At 49.8% G+C, this 19,365-nt stretch overlaps 1 protein-coding gene across 2 annotated transcripts in view; it reads right to left on the bottom strand.

The window, feature by feature from the left end:
* The window catches only part of ABCB10 (ATP binding cassette subfamily B member 10), a 550,176-nt gene that overhangs the window by 171,980 nt on the left and 358,831 nt on the right, over window positions 1-19,365 (bottom strand). For both annotated transcript variants that reach the window (XM_069607430.1, XM_069607431.1), the window contains exon 8: window positions 6,434-6,643. In XM_069607430.1, coding sequence (XP_069463531.1) covers window positions 6,434-6,643 — 210 coding nt within the window. The remainder of the gene's footprint in view (window positions 1-6,433; window positions 6,644-19,365) is intronic.

Here is a 19,365-nt window from a genome sequence, read left to right as displayed (position 1 = left end):
AGTGGTGCAGTGCAGGACCAGGGACAGGAGGCAGCACAGGTGGCCGCGGAGGTGCCTTTGTGCAATCCTGTCCCCGATCCTGTCCCTGCATCATCTTGCACCAGCAGGGATGCCTACGTCCAGACCAGTTTTCAGGCAGGGGATGAGCTGACGTCAACTGGCCTTCCTCTGCCTGCGGATGTGGCCATCCAGGTCCGGGTTGAGCCTGTCCTGGCTGGTGTGGCGTTGCGTCAACGGGCCATGCGAGGTGACCTGCAGTCTTTTCATGGAGAGACTGCACGTCATCTCGAATGGCTCGTTGACCACGTCAGCCTGCTGGGACAGGTCACCCAGGCCGGATTCCTCCGTCTGATGGGGCTTGCTCCGACCCCCTCCTCAACTGGACCCCCTACGCGCCAGTCATCCTCTGTGCCATCTTCCCACCCATCAGTCACCTGGGTGCCCCGTGGAGCTGCCTCGGATGGTGCGGCCAGGCTGGTGGAGGAGGCATCCCTGCCACAGTCGGGAGTCGGAGGTCCAGCAGGGGTGGCCACATCAACAACTGCACCCCAGCCGGCGGAGGATGTGCAGGCAGCAGGAGGCAGTGCACGGGCAGAGGCAGAGCAGCAGCAGCAGCAACATGGTGGGAGACATGAAGGCTCGGGGCTTTCGACATCGGAGGAGCAGGCATCGGCCGGAGGGCAGGGGGACCCAGGACAGAGAGTGTCTTCCGTGTGGCAGCGGTTGGGCCACGCCTTAGGTGCGGAGCGGCGGCGGGCGGAAGAGGCGCAGCTCACAATGGTCAGGGCGGAGAACTCCATGCGGAGGGCCCTGAGGCGGGCCGAGTGCCTCGAGGCAATCCGCAGGGTGTTGGAGGAGGACACGGCGTCGTCCCTGCGGACCCTCTGGGCCATGGAACTGGACCGCCTCCGGGACATCGAACAGGAGTTCGATGATGCCCTGGCCCGGGACACCACGGAGTGAGCCGCTGGACTTGCCCGCCGTCTTTGTATATAGTTCTTTAGTTTTAGGTTTCCTTTCTTTCTTATTATGATTTGGAGTCGACGGACACTGCTCCACTTTTTGTATATAGTTGATTTTTAGGTAGGCTTTTTAGTAGGTTTCCTTTGTTCAGTTGGGCTCATGGACCCTTGGTAGTTTTTTCCATAGTTCTTTATTGCATGGAGATTTTTTAACTTTTGACAAATATTTTTTGGATTCTGATTTGCAGTTTTGTGTTTTTATACGGACATGCAGCTTTTTTTTCTCATTCACATTGTAGTTTGTTTTCTTTCTTTAGCATACTTTATTTTATTCAATACAATTTTGTTTCCATACTTCACTGTGTGGTATCATCTCATTGGTTTCATGCATGTCATGTTGTGTGTTTTCCCATTCAATTGCAACCATTGTGTGTGACGGACATGGGTTCATTAGCTTAATGAACATTGGGGGTGTAACATGTGATTTCCATTTCCATGTGGGTGAATGGGTTACTTGGTAGGGCTTTTTGGCTGTGGAGGCTGTCCATTACGCACATGATTGGGGATTGTGAGGACCTGGTGGGGGCTGCCCATGGTGGGTGGGGGGGGTTGGGGTGGTGGGAGACATGAGTGGGGGCCTGGTGGAGGCTGCCCCTGGTGGCTGGGGGGTGGGGGTGGTGGGAGACATGAGTGGGGGCCTGGTGGAGGCTGCCCATGGTGGCAGGGGGGTGGGGGTGGTGGGAGACATGAGTGGGGGCCTGGTGGAGGCTGCCCATGGTGGCAGGGGGGTGGGGGTGGTGGTAGACATGAGTGGGGGCCTGGTGGAGGGTGACCCTGGATGCTGGGGGGTGGGGGTGGTGGTAGACATGAGTGGGGGCCTGGTGGAGGCTGCCCCTGCACTGCTGGGGGGTGGGGGTGGTGGGAGACATGAGTGGGGGCCTGGTGGAGGCTGCCCATGGTGGCAGGGGGGTGGTGGTGGGAGACATGAGTGGGGGCCTGGTGGAGGCTGCCCCTGCACTGCTGGGGGGTGGGGGTGGTGGTAGACATGATTGGGGGCCTGGGGGAGGGTGACCCTGGATGCTGGGGGGTGGGGGTGGTGGTGGTGGTAGACATGAGTGGGGGCCTGGTGGAGGCTGCCCCTGCACTGCTGGGGGGTGGGGTGGTGGGAGTCATGAGTGGGGGCCTGGTGGAGGGTGACCCTGGATGCTGGGGGGTGGGGGTGGTGGTAGACATGAGTGGGGGCCTGGTGGAGGCTGCCCCTGCACTGCTGGGGGGTAGGGGTGGTGGTAGACATGAGTGGGGGCCTGGTGGAGGCTGCCCCTGCACTGCTGGGGTGTGGGGGTGGTGGGAGACATGAGTGGGGGCCTGGTGGAGACTGCCCATGGTGGCAGGGGGGTGGGGGTGGTGGGAGACATGAGTGGGGGCCTGGTGGAGGGTGACCCTGGATGCTGGGGGGTGGGGGTGGTGGTAGACATGAGTGGGGGCCTGGTGGAGGCTGCCCCTGCACTGCTGGGGGGTGGGGGTGGTGGGAGACATGAGTGGGGGCCTGGTGGAGGCTGCCCATGGTGGCAGGGGGGTGGTGGTGGGAGACATGAGTGGGGGCCTGGTGGAGGCTGCCCATGCACTGCTGGGGGGTGGGGGTGGTGGTAGACATGATTGGGGGCCTGGGGGAGGGTGACCCTGGATGCTGGGGGGTGGGGGTGGTGGTGGTGGTAGACATGAGTGGGGGCCTGGTGGAGGCTGCCCCTGCACTGCTGGGGGGTGGGGTGGTGGGAGTCATGAGTGGGGGCCTGGTGGAGGGTGACCCTGGATGCTGGGGGGTGGGGGTGGTGGTAGACATGAGTGGGGGCCTGGTGGAGGCTGCCCCTGCACTGCTGGGGGGTAGGGGTGGTGGTAGACATGAGTGGGGGCCTGGTGGAGGCTGCCCCTGCACTGCTGGGGTGTGGGGGTGGTGGGAGACATGAGTGGGGGCCTGGTGGAGACTGCCCATGGTGGCAGGGGGGTGGGGTGGTGGGAGACATGAGTGGGGGCCTGGTGGAGGGTGACCCTGGATGCTGGGGGGTGGGGGTGGTGGTAGACATGAGTGGGGGCCTGGTGGAGGCTGCCCCTGCACTGCTGGGGGGTGGGGGGGGGGTGGTAGACATGAGTGGGGGCCTGGGGGAGGGTGACCCTGGATGCTGGGGGGTGGGGGTGGTGGGAGACATGAGTGGGGGCCTGGTGGAGGCTGCCCCTGCACTGCTGGGGGTGGGGGTGGTGGGAGACATGAGTGGGGGCCTGGTGGAGGCTGCCCCTGCACTGCTGGGGGGTGGGGGGGTGGGAGACATGAGTGGGGGCCTGGTGGAGGCTGCCCCTGGTGGCAGGGGTGTGGGGGTGGTGGGAGACATGAGTGGGGGCCTGGTGGAGGCTGCCCATGGTGGCAGGGGGGTGGGGGTGGTGGGAGACATGAGTGGGGGCCTGGTGGAGGGTGACCCTGGATGCTGGGGGGTGGGGGTGGTGGTAGACATGAGTGGGGGCCTGGTGGAGGCTGCCCCTGCACTGCTGGGGGGTGGGGGTGGTGGGAGACATGAGTGGGGGCCTGGTGGAGGCTGCCCATGGTGGCAGGGGGGTGGGGGTGGTGGGAGACATGAGTGGGGGCCTGGTGGAGGCTGCCCCTGCACTGCTGGGGTGTGGGGGTGGTGGGAGACATGAGTGGGGGCCTGGTGGAGGCTGCCCATGGTGGCAGGGGGGTGGGGGTGGTGGGAGACATGAGTGGGGGCCTGGTGGAGGCTGCCCATGGTGGCAGGGGGGTGGGGGTGGTGGGAGACATGAGTGGGGGCCTGGTGGAGGCTGCCCATGGTGGCAGGGGGGTGGGGGTGGTGGGAGACATGAGTGGGGGCCTGGTGGAGGCTGCCCCTGGTGGCTGGGTGGTGGGGGTGGTGGGGGACATGAGTGGGGGCCTGGTGGAGGCTGCCCATGGTGGCAGGGGGGTGGGGGTGGTGGGAGACATGCATTGTTGATCAGAAGTGCAAGGTGACATGTGGGTTGGCTGGGGGGCATGCCCATGGTGGATGGGCTGCCTGCGGGACATGAGCATGGGTGCAGGGTAGTCCCCCGTGGTGTCGGCTGCCTGCAGGGTCCGTGGAGGTTGTGGAGCGTACACCTGGGAGGGCCCACACGGCCAATTCACGTGTGGTACTCCCCAGAACCCCTGAAATACACGTACCCTGATGAAATCGCGTGTGGAACTTCCCGCGCACCCCTGAAATACACGTACCCTGCTCGCACTGGGCCAATCGCATGTGGAACTTCCCGCGCACCCCTGAAATACACGTACCCTGCTGAAATCGCGTGTGGAACTTCCCGCGCACCCGAGAAATACACGTACCCTGCTGAAATTGCGTGTGGAAATTCCCGCGCACCCCTGAAATACACGTACCCTGCTCGCACTGGGCCAATCGCGTGTGGAACTTCCCGCGCACCCCTGAAATACACGTACCCTGCTGAAATCGCGTGTGGAACTTCCCGCGCACCCCTGAAATACACGTACCCTGCTGAAATCGCGTGTGGAACTTCCCGTGCACCCCTGAAATACACGTACCCTGCTGAAATCGCGTGTGGAAATTCCCGCGCACCCCTGAAATACACGTACCCTGCTCGCACTGGGCCAATCGCGTGTGGAACTTCCCGCGCACCCCTGAAATACACGTACCCTGATGAAATTGCGTGTGGAACTTCCCGCGCACCCCTGAAATACACGTACCCTGCTGAAATCGCGTGTGGAACTTCCCGCGCACCCCTGATATACACGTACCCTGCTGAAATCGTGTGTGGAAATTCCCGCGCACCCCTGAAATACACGTACCCTGCTCGCACTGGGCCAATCGCGTGTGGAACTTCCCGCGCACCCCTGAAATACACGTACCCTGCTGAAATCGCGTGTGGAACTTCCCGCGCACCCCTGAAATACACGTACCCTGCTGAAATCGCGTGTGGAAATTCCCGCGCACCCCTGAAATACACATACCCTGCTCGCACTGGGCCAATCGCGTATGGAACTTCCCGCGCACCCCTGAAATACACGTACCCTGCTGAAATCGCGTGTGGAAATTCCCGCGCACCCCTGAAATACACGTACCCTGCTCGCACTGGGCCAATCGCGTGTGGAACTTCCCGCGCACCCCTGAAATACACGTACCCTGCTGAAATCGCATGTGGAACTTCCCGCGCACCCCTGAAATCCACGTACCCGGCCAAATCGCGTGTGAGACTTCCCACGCACACGTATTTTTTGTCAGCGGGTGTCCGTGTTTGTGGGTACCCCTTTGCACGTCATTTGTCCTGGAGGGCCACAGTATAGGACATTCATCATGGCAGCATATAGGTGCTATTTGTTGGCGCACCTTTTGGCGCACATTTTTTACAGCCGCAGAGACGCTACCGCCTGCTTTCTTGTGGCGGTCGTGTTTGTGCCTGTGCGCTGGTTTGAGCGTGCGCTTTTTTGCCCTATTCTATTCCATGAATACGTGTTGTAGGCGAGCGTGTGGGCGTTCCGCGCACTTGTGCCCTGTACTTCCCCCGTGACGCCCACGTTTTGGCAAGTTGTTCCCCATTCCGAGTGTTACGCCCGGGTTCCGCCTACTTTTGTTGCGTGCGCCGCGCTATGTGCGAATTTCGCTGTGGCCAGTGCGATTTTCGCTGTGACCTGGCGCACGCTGTTAGATGGCCTGTGCGCCAACGTGCGCCGCGCACTTTATCGCACATCCGCTGGTTTTCTCGTGCACGGACTTCCATGAATCGACGTGCGCTGCTTTTCGTGCGATTTTCGCACTTGCACTGCGATTTTCGCTATTCCACTGCGATTCGCACGTTTTTGCCCACTTGCGCCGCGCTAATTATTCCATGAATCGGCCTCTTAGTCTTTTGTGCATTGCAGAGGCTTGCCGTGTCCTAGCTTGTGGTGCCTGGCTACAAAAATAGTAGAGCTAGTGGAATATGCAACACAACAGGCGGCTCCTTTTCTGAGACAGCCACTGCCTCCACCAGCGTCAAGCATATTTGGTCTCCTTCTAGATATGCTCTAATGAACTATCCATTCCCTTGGCCCAACACAGTCCCAAGGACCAAATTCCTTTCAGTAAGATTCTATTGGAGTTAACACTGAATTAAAAATAAAAGTATTTGTGTTACTACTCATGATTAGTTCTTAAACAGCCACTTAGAATTACCAATTGAATAGGTTCAGTGAGTTCATCTATAATAATGCAATGGCTTTTCACAGATACATTTTACTGTTGTTGCTTGATGCACTTTTATATGATTGCATGTATTCTTATTGCGGCTGCAGGTACTGAATGCAGAAATACTGTACATTTCCAGGAACAGTTCCGAATCATCTATTGCCTTTACCTGCCCAGACGCATGCAGACAGACGTTTGCACACTTGAAGCTACCCCTTTCCCAACAGAAACCGCACATGAAAACCCCAAACTTACCAGAAATCGGGTCGTACAACCTCAGCAGCAGAGAGACCAGTGTTGACTTTCCCGAGCCACTGGGACCAACCACAGCCATAACTGAGCCTGCTGGGATGGACAGATCTAAGCCTTGGAAAATGGAGGCTTCTGGACGACTTGGATAGGCAAAGTGCACGTTCCGGAAGTCAAGGGCACCTCTAAAAGATTCTGGGCTTAAAATAATTCCCTCTGTAAAATACAGAAACATCATGTTGTCATTTAAAATCACCTAACCAGTCAAACAATTGGAAAAACACTATTGATGACAAAAGGCATAAGTAAAACGAGTAAAGGCAGCTTCTTTACATGCATATTTTCACAACCATCTGGCAAAAACAGCTACTATTTGTATAAACTAGCCAAATGTGGAATACATCCAATAACGAGGCTACATGTTCAAAATATAACGTAATGTGCACAGTCAACCGTTCTTTCTGTGCTCGAACAAACATATCCACGGAGCATCAACTTTCTGGTGGTGATGTGTGGCTGAGTTCTAATTAGATTGCTCAAAAAACAATAGCCCACTTAATATACAGCATTTCAAGACCGAGCACCCAAGAAAACGTCTGCATGCCATCAATGACCGTGTCAAAAATACACTGTGCTGCGCCACAACATTAAACGTTGCACATCAAGACCAGACCAAAATAAACAAGTATGCTTGAGCGAGGCATTCTCACTGAGCGCCGGCAGTTAGGTGCAGCAAAAGGCACAATTATGGCGGAGTTTCGCCACCCTCCACAAAGGCAACACTTGTAATGAGCACAGCCTGCCACAAGGCGGCAGGAAAGGTCTCCCAGTTCTTCAGTGGCCCCACAGGTGCCAGCATCTAAATGATGCCTGGTCACACGATGTGTGGATTGGGGGGGGATCTGCTTTCAGTAAAAGTGACCAGTCCCCATGCCCAGAGTACCACAGTTTGTAATAAAGTGTGAATGTTTTTTTTTATAAATGTGTAACGAACACCAAATGCATTTCAATTACCAGATTAAGCTATGCTCCTAAACTCTCAGAGGTCATGTTTTCAACGCACTATACAGATATGTAACATTCAAACCCGTTCATATATAATGGACTAGTGCCATAGACAATATACTAGTGTTTGTAAGTCCAATGCTTTAGAAATCAAGGGCCCACAGTGTGTGGTTCAAAGGCACTATACTGAGATAACATTGAAACACTTAATACAAATTCATTATACTGTTATTATACATTATACTCGAAGCTTGGTTTTACAGTGCGCATTTTATAGGTTAATCAAAACCAACTGTGTAAGCCGCAACATTAGTTTAGGACGCGCTGCTAAGATGCTTACACAGGTGCAGACCTTCTATGTGTTAACATGATGCAAGAAATGCATTAGAATAACAAAGCAAAACCCTGCCTCAAACGGCAAGTTTCTTTGTGTATTTCTGAAAGAGCCACAAAGCTTTGTCATATACTTAAAGGATAGTTCCGGGACTTTTTTTTTATTGTCCCTACGGTTCGGCCATGTGTTTTTAAGCATAAATCGGTAGATCGTAGAAAACTTTCCTATGGACCTTACCCGACTTTTCGTCCATTAACACACTCGAAATAAGCCGCCATTTTCTGATAATCCTATCATTTCCCCCCATCGACCTGGCTCACCTGCTTTTGCGGCACTAAATCAAATCCCCCGCCCCTGAGCCTGACATCAGCAGACGCGTACCGCCCGTTTCCCAAAGCCAAAGCACGTTTCGTGTCAACAATCGCTGCGCCTCAGCTAATGAAGTGTCGCCATGGAAATGGCAGGACGCCTCTTTCCTCAATAAGTATAAACACACCGTTTCACAACACACAGCAGCAGATTTTCGATTCCATTACTCTCTCTGTGTTACTTTGAGTATTCTGTGACTCGTTTCTGTGCTCTGGTCAGCTACCTTCGCCGCTTCTAGGCCTTGTGAACACCTGTACCATCTCTGTAAATTATTTTACTTTCTTTACCACACAATGGCTACAATAATGCCGCATATGTACGAGCTCGAGTACACCGAGGAAGAACTACTGGAAAGGCAAGCACGCGAAAACGATGGGGATTCGGACGGCAGTTGGGAGGACCAGTCAACGGATGAAGAGCCTGGACCATGTAGCATGGACGGCGTCTCCACCTGGTGCACGTGCAATCGGTGCGAGCTAATGCCAACTGAGGAGGAGAACTGCTGCTGCTGTGAAAATTCCGGGTGCTTGGCCTACATTTCGGAAGGCGAGCCAAGTCCGCAATGCATCACCGAGCTGCCAGAGTTCAGGGAAGCCTGCCTCTCACGGACCGTGTTGAGGATGATGATGGTGCTTATGCACGAACTTCGCGGCTCTGTTCGTCCGCGTAATCAGAGTAACGAGTAAGTATACTCTGGTTGTGATGTCAGTGATGCCACTACTATTTCATGGTCGTCTCCCACATATAAAATTACATCTACATATCATTCGAATGCATGTAAATTGGTTCCATATTGTGCATTTTCTAGATAGAATTTTTTTCAAAGCAGAATGACATTTTTTTACCTGAATCGACAGTGATAAGAAAGTTTTGTCATTTTAATACAGTTTGCATCTTTCATTTTCACAGGTGGTACAGGCTGGTGGCCTATCGTTGCTTCACTTGGTGGCTTCACGGGAGGCTCGGACACCGCTTTCGGAGAGTAATACCTGCCTGTGCGGTACTTGCCATTAGACAACATTTCCCCAGCGACAGTGGACAATACCGCGGATTTTCCCTGGATGTGCTGCAACCGGAACTTTACAATGTGTAATGTTTATTATTTATGTTCAATTGAAATTAAGATCTAAAATAAAACCCAACATATATTTTAACAATGGTTGTTTTGATTTTTTAAATGAATCTAGTGTGTCTCCATTGAATAGTCTTCCTGTGCCTTGTCTTGTCACACCACATGTCTCCGGCCAGCATCCTCCCTCACGCTGGCCGCCCACCTTCAATCCACATAACCGTTGAACCCATATGCAGCAGACATACATATGTTATTTTGCGGGTTGGCATCAAGCCTCCCGGCCTTGCCTCCTCCCCCAAAAATACTCACCACACCACTTTGTTCAAGCGTTGGCCATAAAAGGCCGTTGGATTTTATTGATACAAAACATGGTTATAGGTAAATAATCAATATGGTTGATCATAATAAATCATCCTTTTGGGCACCGGGTACAGAGATGACCCCCTCTGGCCCGTGCCACCTTGCCACCACAGGCCAGCCTGCTGCTGACTAACTGCCTAGGCATCCAGGGTCTCCAGGGTGAACTGCACCCATATATTCTCCTGGGAGGGTGAGGTATTTATAAACTCACCCCCTGCCTTCCATGTACTAGATCCTGCAGCCTGCCTCTTACATGTCTTGTCAAACGAGTCTTGTCTGCACGACCACCGCCCCAATCCACCAAAGGCAGTTCGCACCGGGGTACTTGTGCTGGCAAGTGGAGTTGTCAAGGAGCGATAAAGGCCAAGAGGTGCCAAAGACCATGTACACTTCAAAGTGGTCTATAGAGCATGGGTTGTTGTTCCCATGTCTACCTCCAGACCCCGTGTCTCCTGCCAAGCATACCCCTCACGCTGGACGGCCCCCTGCAATCCACATAAGTGTGTCTCCATTCACAAGTCTTCCTGTGTCTTGTCTGCACGACCACCGCCCCAATCCACCCCCCGCCCTATCAAAGGCAGTTCGCACCGGGGTACTTGTGCTGGCAAGTGGAGCTGTCAAGGAGCGATAAAGGCCAAGAGGTGCCAAAGACCATGTACACTTCAAAGTGGTCTATAGAGCATGGGTTGTTGTTCCCATGTCTACCTCCAGACCCCGTGTCTCCTGCCAAGCATCCCCCCTCACGCTGGACGCCCCCCTGCAAACCGCATAATGCCACGACATATACACGTCATTCATTCACAAACACACCCCTGTTTCGAATTCTTTATAACCCACTTCATATTTCTAATGAGAACTTCTTTGCGCTTTGCTAGTCAACCCGTGAAGGTGCTGGTTATCTGCTCTTCGTCTCTGTGAACTTCCGTGACCACTTCGAGGAAACTCGTCAGTTTGCAACCTGTGAACTGCTCCCTGTTCTACGACAAGAAACTACTCTGATCCCTGCATCTAACTGTTTGTTCGTCTAGGTAAGGCCATGTACCATAATCATTTTGCATCCAATTTCTTTTCGTTCAAGACAGTACATGCAAGGAACTAGTCACATGTTCTGAGTTTAGTCAAATTATTTTTCTATTTTTTTAAAGTTATTCAAATACTTATCCGCATGTGAATAACGTGTATAGTTCCAAGAACCAAAACGAACCTTGCATTGAACCTTTTATGTGTCATTTAATTTTTTAACACATTGGTATTCATAGAGAATTGTTGATCTTTACTTTTCAGAACTTTCCACAATGCCTGCCTGTTCCATTGGCGGTTGCCCTTCGAAGACCCATAATAAATCTGAAGGTACTATAATGCATGTTTTCCCTAAGACAATAGATCAGATAAGAGAATGGGTCCGATATTGCGGATATCCACCGTCTGAGCTTGAAAGTAGAGTCCTAGAAGTCTTTGCGGACAAGAGGGGTGATCGATACCGCATCTGCAGCAGGCACTTTAGCTCAGACATGTACTCCACATCATTGCTAATAAAGAAGAACACACCGCGAGCGAGGCGAAAATTGCTCTCAACCGCTATTCCCACTCTATTCGTCCACATCCCTCAACTGGTGAGTCAAGTTTATGTATTTATCTCTCGGCCTTGCGGTAGTGTGTAGCATTAGCTAACAATAATTTCCCCATTTATGTATCCACTCAATATGAAGGCGGAAGATTCTCCATCCGTGTCGTTATTGCAGTCATCAGCCACTTCAAGCGCCTATCGGGTAATCTTACTTAGCTATTCTGCCACTGACTTGTTTTAGGCATGTAAATCAATAGTTTTAATTTATCGTGTAATTATTTTACCTAATGGTACACCCTTGTACTCGTCCTCTAGTCTTTGTTTTCAGTTATAATTATTGTTATCCAAAATAATGCAAGTACTGTCTTTCAGGGAGATGCTGAGGAGTCCAACGTATTGACGACAACCGTTGATGTCACTCAGATGCTCGAGGTACGTTTCCGGACAGTTCCATCGATGGAGATCATCAGATCTTGCATTCTTGTAGCGTGATTGTTACACACAATGTTTCTTTCGTTTTTAGCCATTGATATGTCCTTCTGTCGTCGCCATCCTATGTGTCTTCTTTTTTCAATATTGTGTTCATTACTAATGAAAGTCCTATGTTTCAGGGAGTCGATGGAGCATTAGTCCAAGAAGAAGGGGGAGCATGCAGTTACGGGTCGGCGCAACAGCTTGCAGAAGTGTGCACCGCAGTTACATCGTCCCTTGATGTTCTTATGCATTTCGAGGTATGGATACTGACAGTTCGATCAAGCGAAATCATATGACGTGATTACATCCGCTATACTTCCTTCTTTATTAACGCAAGTACTATGTTTCAGGGAGATGACGGAGCTTCTTCTACAAGAACATCACCCCTAGTAGTTGATGCAGATTTCTGGGTGGTGACACTTCCAACGATCGAGCAAATCGAATCATATTTAGATATCCATTATTTATTTTAGACAACTGATCATTTGTGCAGGTCTATTTAGATGAGCCGTTGACGCCTGCACAAAGTGTATGTTCTTTTTAACAAAATAGAAAACCATACTAATGCAATTACTGTGTTTCAGGGATTACTGAAGCATCATCTTCAATAATATCATCAATGGAAGTCTATGAGGAGCCCGAGGTATGGATCTTGACAGTTCCATCTAACTAGATCAACAATGCGTGAATAATTGTCGTTTGTATGTTCTACACAAATCGTTCATTCGTGTTTTGCTATTGAGATGTACGTGGGTATTGGTCCCCAAGTACATTTTGTGTTTTCAATATTATTATACATACTAATGAAAGTTCTATGTTTCAGGGAGTCGATGGAGCGTCAGTGCGTGATGGATGTGCTTATCATGAAAATATAGTCGTTGCAGCGCAAGAGGAAGTGGAGACATGCACACACGAGTCGGAGCAACAGCGTCCCGATGTTGAAGTTCGAGGCAAGAAAGTTTCAAAGAAAAGAAAGCAAAAGAAGGTTAGTGTCCTGGTCACTATATTATGTTGTTTTTCACTGTTAATAGTTCAATACTGTAAGTTGTGTTTAAACTGAACATCCCTTTTCCAATCTGTCCTCTAGTTGCGAGTGGGTGTACGAACTAGATCTACACAGACAGTGAAGCGAACGAGAGATGTTGCTCGTCAAACCTTTCGGCAGGGACTTGAGACTGGAGATGCATCGTGCCAATGGGAAGAATATGAAGTGATTGACAACGGAGCTATACCACATCCAGCCATCGATAGTGAATGTCCTCCTGGTAGTTCGGATGCAGTCGGAGATCAATTCACAGAATCCACACCCGCAAAAACTAAGACCGCGAGAAAGTTGAAGAAATTGTTTTATTCACCCATCGCCGGAGAAGGAACAGATGTTGCAATGGAAGAGAATGAAGTGGACGACAATGAAACACCATCAATATCACTGAACATAGCGGAAGACGATATCAGAGATTCTACCTTTCATGTGAGTGACATGTCCTCAACGTTACAGGCCGAACCAGCTGGGATGCAGAGTGACAGTATAAGGAAAGAGGCCAAATTCATTGTATTCGATAGTTGTTTGATTGATATTATTATTCGGATGAAATGTGGGCATTCGGTTGGTGGGGAAGTATGTGGGGAGCCATTGATTAATGTGACTCGTGCAATTCGAGGCACTAACCTTAAAATACATGCCACCTGTACAAAATATCATCCTTTCTCATGGTCTGCACAACCCATGCTGGGGCAACTGCCAGCAGGCAATCTACTTTGTGCAGCGGCTGCACTTTTTAGTGGTTCAAGTTTTAAAAAGTTAGAGTCTTTCTTTCAGTTTGTGGGAATCCATTTCATTGCGAAAAGTCAGTTCTACAAATACCAAACTGATTATCTATTTCCAGCCATTAGCGAAGCTTGGAGAATGGAAAAAATGTCTATTGATAGTACATTCGCGGGCAAACGGTTCAGGCTAGCCGGTGATGGACAGTGCGACAGCCCAGGATTTTCAGCCAAGTACTGCACCTACCACTTTCAGGACATGGAAAGTAAGAAAATTGTGAGTTCGGTGGTCGTGCAGGTGTCACAAAGCACATCCTCAGTGGCCATGGAGAAAGTTGGCTTTGTAGCATCATTGCAAGAACTACAATCGCGGGGAATGGTGATCGACCTGATAGCCACGGACAGACACGTTTCAATTGCCAAGACAATGAGAGAAGAGTACAAAAATATAAATCACCAATTTGACGTTTGGCATCTTGCAAAAACAATCAAAAAAATGTCGGCTGCAGGTAAAAAAAAAAGATATGCAAGGTATTTCAAAGTGGTCCAAGTCAATCAGCAACCATCTTTGGTGGAGCTCAAAAACATGTGGAGGGTCGTTGGAAATTCTACTGGAAAAATGGTGGTCAGTAATGCTACACTGTAGCAACGTTCACCGCTGGACCACAAACCAACATTTCCACAATTGTGAACATGGCCATTTGTCCACAGAGGAGGCACGGAAGAAGAAGTGGTTGATTCCTTCATCACCCACTCACAAAGCCATTGAAAAGATTGTATTTGATAAAACTATAACAAGAGATTTGAGGGGACTCACGGAATTCTGCCACACAGGAGATTTGGAGGTGTTCCACAATATGTGCCTAAAGTACAGGCCAAAACTATTGCATTTTGGCATGGAGGACATGATAAATCGGACTCTTCTAGCGGTCTTGGCACATAACCATAATGTTGGCCGTCAACAAAGTAGGACGACCGGAACTTTAGGGACGCTTCGCTACAATAAGGCCTTCACTAAAAGAAGTAAACAATGGGTGATCAAACCAGTGTTTGAGGATATGCAATATGAGTTTATTGAGAGACTTACTGTTGATGTCCTAGATAGGCACATACATGGAGTTGTGAACGAACCTGTGCAGGGGACAACTGCATTGCCACCCAACATTGCCTCTGTTCCATGTCCACCTAAAGCAGAGCTCATTGAGAAATACACATCACGGTTTAAATGATTGTAATTTGATTGTCTGTTCTCTCGAGTCTCCTCATGTCGCAGGCCCATTGAATATGTGTAGCTATGTATTGTGTAAATAAAAGTGATTGCTCAGTGTACATGCAATGTGTCTCTCCACCCTTGTTCATTTGCGCATTAAATTAAACAGTAATATAAATCATTTTTCAAAAAATATAGAATGTCTCCGTATTTATGGTTCGCTGGGGCTGCAAATGCACGCAGACAAAATGCAAAGATGGAGTATAAATTTCAAGTCCTGTGAGATGGCCTTACACTGAATGTAGCTAACTAGGAATGTGTGCTCGTTCAAAGTGAAGGTCAGCTGCTTTGATTTTTTGTTTGGGTGCCGGAATGGCCCACGACTCAGTATAAGGTTCTATTGTTATTTGACCTTGACAGGCCGGGACCATCCCGAAAGACTTCTTTTTGGGGGTGTGTTGCAATAACGTAAGAAACGATAATGAATATAATTTCAGAAACGAAAGCCATTTAATGTTTGTTTATTAGAAGAAATAACGTCGGCATAGAAGGAGTGGTATTTCAGGGCTGCCCTACGCACAGACACAATGGAAAATGCAAATATAATGTAAGTAACTCTTTAGATGAGTTTATACCGCAATTTAATTACTATACAGTAGCTTTAAAGACGGGTTAAGTTGTACTTGTTAGTTCTATGTGGCATATTGTTTTGTACCGCGCACTATCTTGAGGAGAACCATCTCCTTTTACGGAAGCACCTCAAAACCTTACTCTTTGCTTCTGCTTTCTCTCTCCCTCTCCCCTGCTACAACTGGTCCACTGTCTGCGACCTCGGTCCTGGGCCCTTCCACTCTCCACCTGCACTGCCTCCCTGTCAACCCCTGCACTGGGGGACTGTCTCAGTATCCTACAGCCCCCCCTTCCCAGCACTTGTTCTGCACTTACCTTGCACTCGCCACCAGCTGGCCCTATGTATTTATTATTTTATGCTACTTACCTTGTACTCCACTTCCCCCTCCCCTTCCCCTTGCACTTTTACCTTCCCCCTACCCCTGCACTTGCGCGATCTGAATGACACCTGGCCTAGTAGGATCGTTGTCTGTCTTCTCCTTGTCCCCCCCCTCCCTGCCTCGCCACGCCTTGAAACACTTGTGTATAGGCGTGTTGCAAATGCCATATTATATCATATCAGTGACGAAGTGGTCCACTGGCGCTCAGGCGGCTCTGAAAAAGGCGGAGGAGAGGGGGTGGGTTACTGGAAATGACGTATAATACCCTGTTGCACTGTCCTAGCTATGAAATAATTTCCCTACCTAATATATAAAATGAATAATTTTAATAAAGATCGGATGGTGAGACTAATTTCATTTTTTATGTTTTTAAAACAGGTACATCCTTCATTATTGTATGTGTCACGAGTACCAGACACCGGCGGATGGGTTTTTCAACCGCCAGTTGCTTCTCCGCGTGAACAACGTTACCACCGTGACCATTTTATGGGACGATCGCCAAGTACAAGTATGCCCTTACGCGGTACTAACGGCTAGATGCAACATACAGACCGTTGTGGTGGCCTAGTGCCTCGTTGTTGGAACAGCCATGCGATTATCAGTGCGACCGAAGAGCTTATTTTATCGTAAACCAACACCCTGTGTACTGCACACGAACATCGCCCTAAAACGAACTATTTTGGATCAAGAGCAAAGAAAAATGCAAATCGCTGAATATTCTCTGAACATTTGATGTCAAATAAATGTACTTTACCAAATTTACAATCTTGCGGTTTGATTTAAAAGTACAGTTTCATATTCCGAATTGTGGCACGCTGTGTTGTGAGCCGATCTGTGTTGGTTTCCGGGTTCTGTGTGGAGTCGTGTAGAAGACGCCTGGGCGCGTTTGCCTACGCAGCACAGTCACGTCACGGATAGAGGCAGGGAATATGAATGTTTTGATAAAGTCTGTTTCAGGGGCGGGGGATTTGATTTAGTGCCGCAAAAGCAGGTGAGCCAGGTCGATGGGGGGAAATGATAGGATTATCAGAAAATGGCAGCTGATTTCGAGTGCGTTAATGGACGAAAAGTCGGGTAAGGTCCATAGGAAAGTTTTCTACGATCTACCGATTTATGCTTAAAAACACATGGCCGAACCGTAGGGACAATAAAAAAAAAGTCCCGGAACTATCCTTTAAATGTGGGACGCTGTAATCATTGGGGATTGGCTATTAGCAGCCTGGGGACACGGTGGCCTTTCAAAAGGCCAGGACTGTGGGCTTGCCATTATGTGCTCGCCCATTTCCCCCACTCCGTGAACCCCCCCGTACCCTTTGATCTTCACTTCCCCGAATCCCCCACCCCTCTGCCTAGCTAACCTTTCCCCACCCTCCCTACCAAGATGGCTGCCACTGAAGTAGGTAAGTGACCTACAACCTTTACTATTTTCGGTGGGGGCGGGGGAATGAAGAGGGCATCTTCGTTTGTAGGCATTTAAGGGCATTTAGGCATGTGTTTAAGCTGCAATTTCTCTAAAAAAAATATCTTTCTGGGGTTCGTTGCACTCCGGCCTAACTGGCGCGGACTGGCGGGTCGTTACCTGGTCAGCCCGGCCCAGAAAGCGGCGTTTATCACTATAAAGCACCACGTGGCTAAGCTCCATACCAAATATTGAGCCCCTTGACTCTTGAGCCTATGGCAAACTAGCGAAATATCGATTTGACAATTGCTTAACAGATACCAGCTGTCTGGTAATATCTAGCGAACACTAGAAAAGTGGGGATGGAGGGTTAAGCAGGAGGGCTAGAAACTGTTCCGATCTGGGCAGTAGTAGGGTAGAGTAAGAGCTGGAGAGAAAGGATTTTTTAAGGATACAAATCTTTGAATTTTAAAACCTTTTTAACAACTAGTCAGTCATAAAGGGAGAACCTGTTGCTGGCTATTTTTTGATTAATGGACTGCTTGAAAGCGGACAGACTTCTTCTCCGGAGCAAGTCGTGTGCACGAGTGTGGTTTATTGCAAACACATTGCCATGCAAATATGATGCATTTTAAAGATCGATAAAGCAATTCTCCATGTTTAAATACACAATGCGAGGACTACGTGTAAGCAACGTAACTAAAGCAAAATCTTACACTTTACATAGAAGCCCCTACGAAGAAAGTTATGCCACCAATGTTTTGAATACTTCTTTATAAGTAATGGGATTTTTGAGCTGACCAGCTTGGATACCATTGTTCACTGGTAGATGGATACTCGTTTAACGACATAGGGGGCTTACAGCAGAGAACAATGTTTTTTATTTGTATGCATTTTATTGTGCATTTGTAAGGCGCTTTATCCAACAGAATTGTGTACATTTTTTTCCAATTAGAGCACTTAATAAACAGACGTATGGCCATAATTTTAAACAGGCCATGGCGTTAAAGAAAGAATGTTTATGAAGATGCTTTTATATTATAGCTAATTATTCTCTGAATAAAATTATTAAGACAAACACTAGATGTCTAACATTTATTAAAATAAGATTACATGCAAGACATATGTTTTGAGCACCTTGAGTGGGTGCGGCAGCCAAAACAGGGTACTGAGCAAGCTCTGTACTGCAGCTGCTCATGCCTTCCCACCGTCCTACCTTCTGTTACCAACTTCATGAACTGGGCTTCCCTCCCATTACTACACACCCCACCCGCCACTCCTCTCGCACACCTCTTTCCTTGCATCGCAGGCACAGGTGTTGCTTGCGGGGGGCTTTGGGGGCTATAGCTCCGGGTCCTTTGGTTGTAGCCCCGGATAGAAGCTCAGGGACTACAACCAAAAGTCTATAGCTAGCCCCGAATCCCGCCAGGCCCGACATTAGCTTAGCCCCTGATCTTTTCCAGACCTAGCAACACCCCTGATCGCAGGCACCACCTCTGCTGTGCAATGGACAGCCTTGAAACGAAATAGGGGCTGTAAGAAGAGCCCCTCTCCCATTTTCATTTTCATTGTGGCTATTTTAGGACTTTTAAAAATGGATTGCGCGCTTGCCCTATTTGAAACAATGATTTCTCAGCCTCTGCAGTGGGTCGTTATTGATCAAGATATACCCATTACGTATAAAACAGCACACCTAGATTTCACAAATAAGGTTGACATAGGGGGCGATTCATGGAACAAATGTGCGCCGCAAGCGTGAAAAAGCAAGCGCACACGTGCGATTCATGGAAGGCCCTGTGCGTGTTTTCCCCGGGATGTGCGCCAAATCTGCGCATGGCGCACACGTCACTGCAACATCCCGAATGGCGTGCGCAACGCGCACAGCGAAAGCACACAACGTTAGCGCACACACCAAAAAGGGGGCGGAACACCCGGAATGGGGAACAATGCGTGAAAATAAGGGTGTAACTGATATGATATGTTATGATATGGCATTTGTAGCGCACCTATACACAAGTGTTTCAAGGGGCGACGAGGCGGGGGGGGGGGAACAGAGGGAGACAGACAACGATCCTACTAGGCCAGGTGTCATTCAGATCGCGCAAGTGCAAGGGTAGGGGGACTGGGAAAAAGTTCAGGGGAGAGGGGAAGTGCAGTACATGGTTAGTAGAATACAAGATAAATAATAGGGCCAGCTGATGGCAAGTGCAAAGGTAAGTGCCAGGAGAAGGGGCTGTAGGATACAGAGACAGTCCTGTAGTGCATGTAGGCAGTGCAAGGAAGAGTGGCTGGGCCAGGACATGAGATCGGTGAGTGGCCCAGTTGCAGATTTAGTGCAGGTTCAGTGATTTTAGAAGGGGAGAGAGGGAGAGAA

This window comes from Ambystoma mexicanum, chromosome 4q (genome assembly GCF_040938575.1).
Source record: "Ambystoma mexicanum isolate Mex_15411 chromosome 4q, UKY_AmexF1_1, whole genome shotgun sequence".
Taxonomy (NCBI): domain Eukaryota; kingdom Metazoa; phylum Chordata; class Amphibia; order Caudata; family Ambystomatidae; genus Ambystoma; species Ambystoma mexicanum.
Note: the sequence above shows the minus strand (reverse complement) of the source record. Positions and strands in the feature narration are given on the sequence as shown.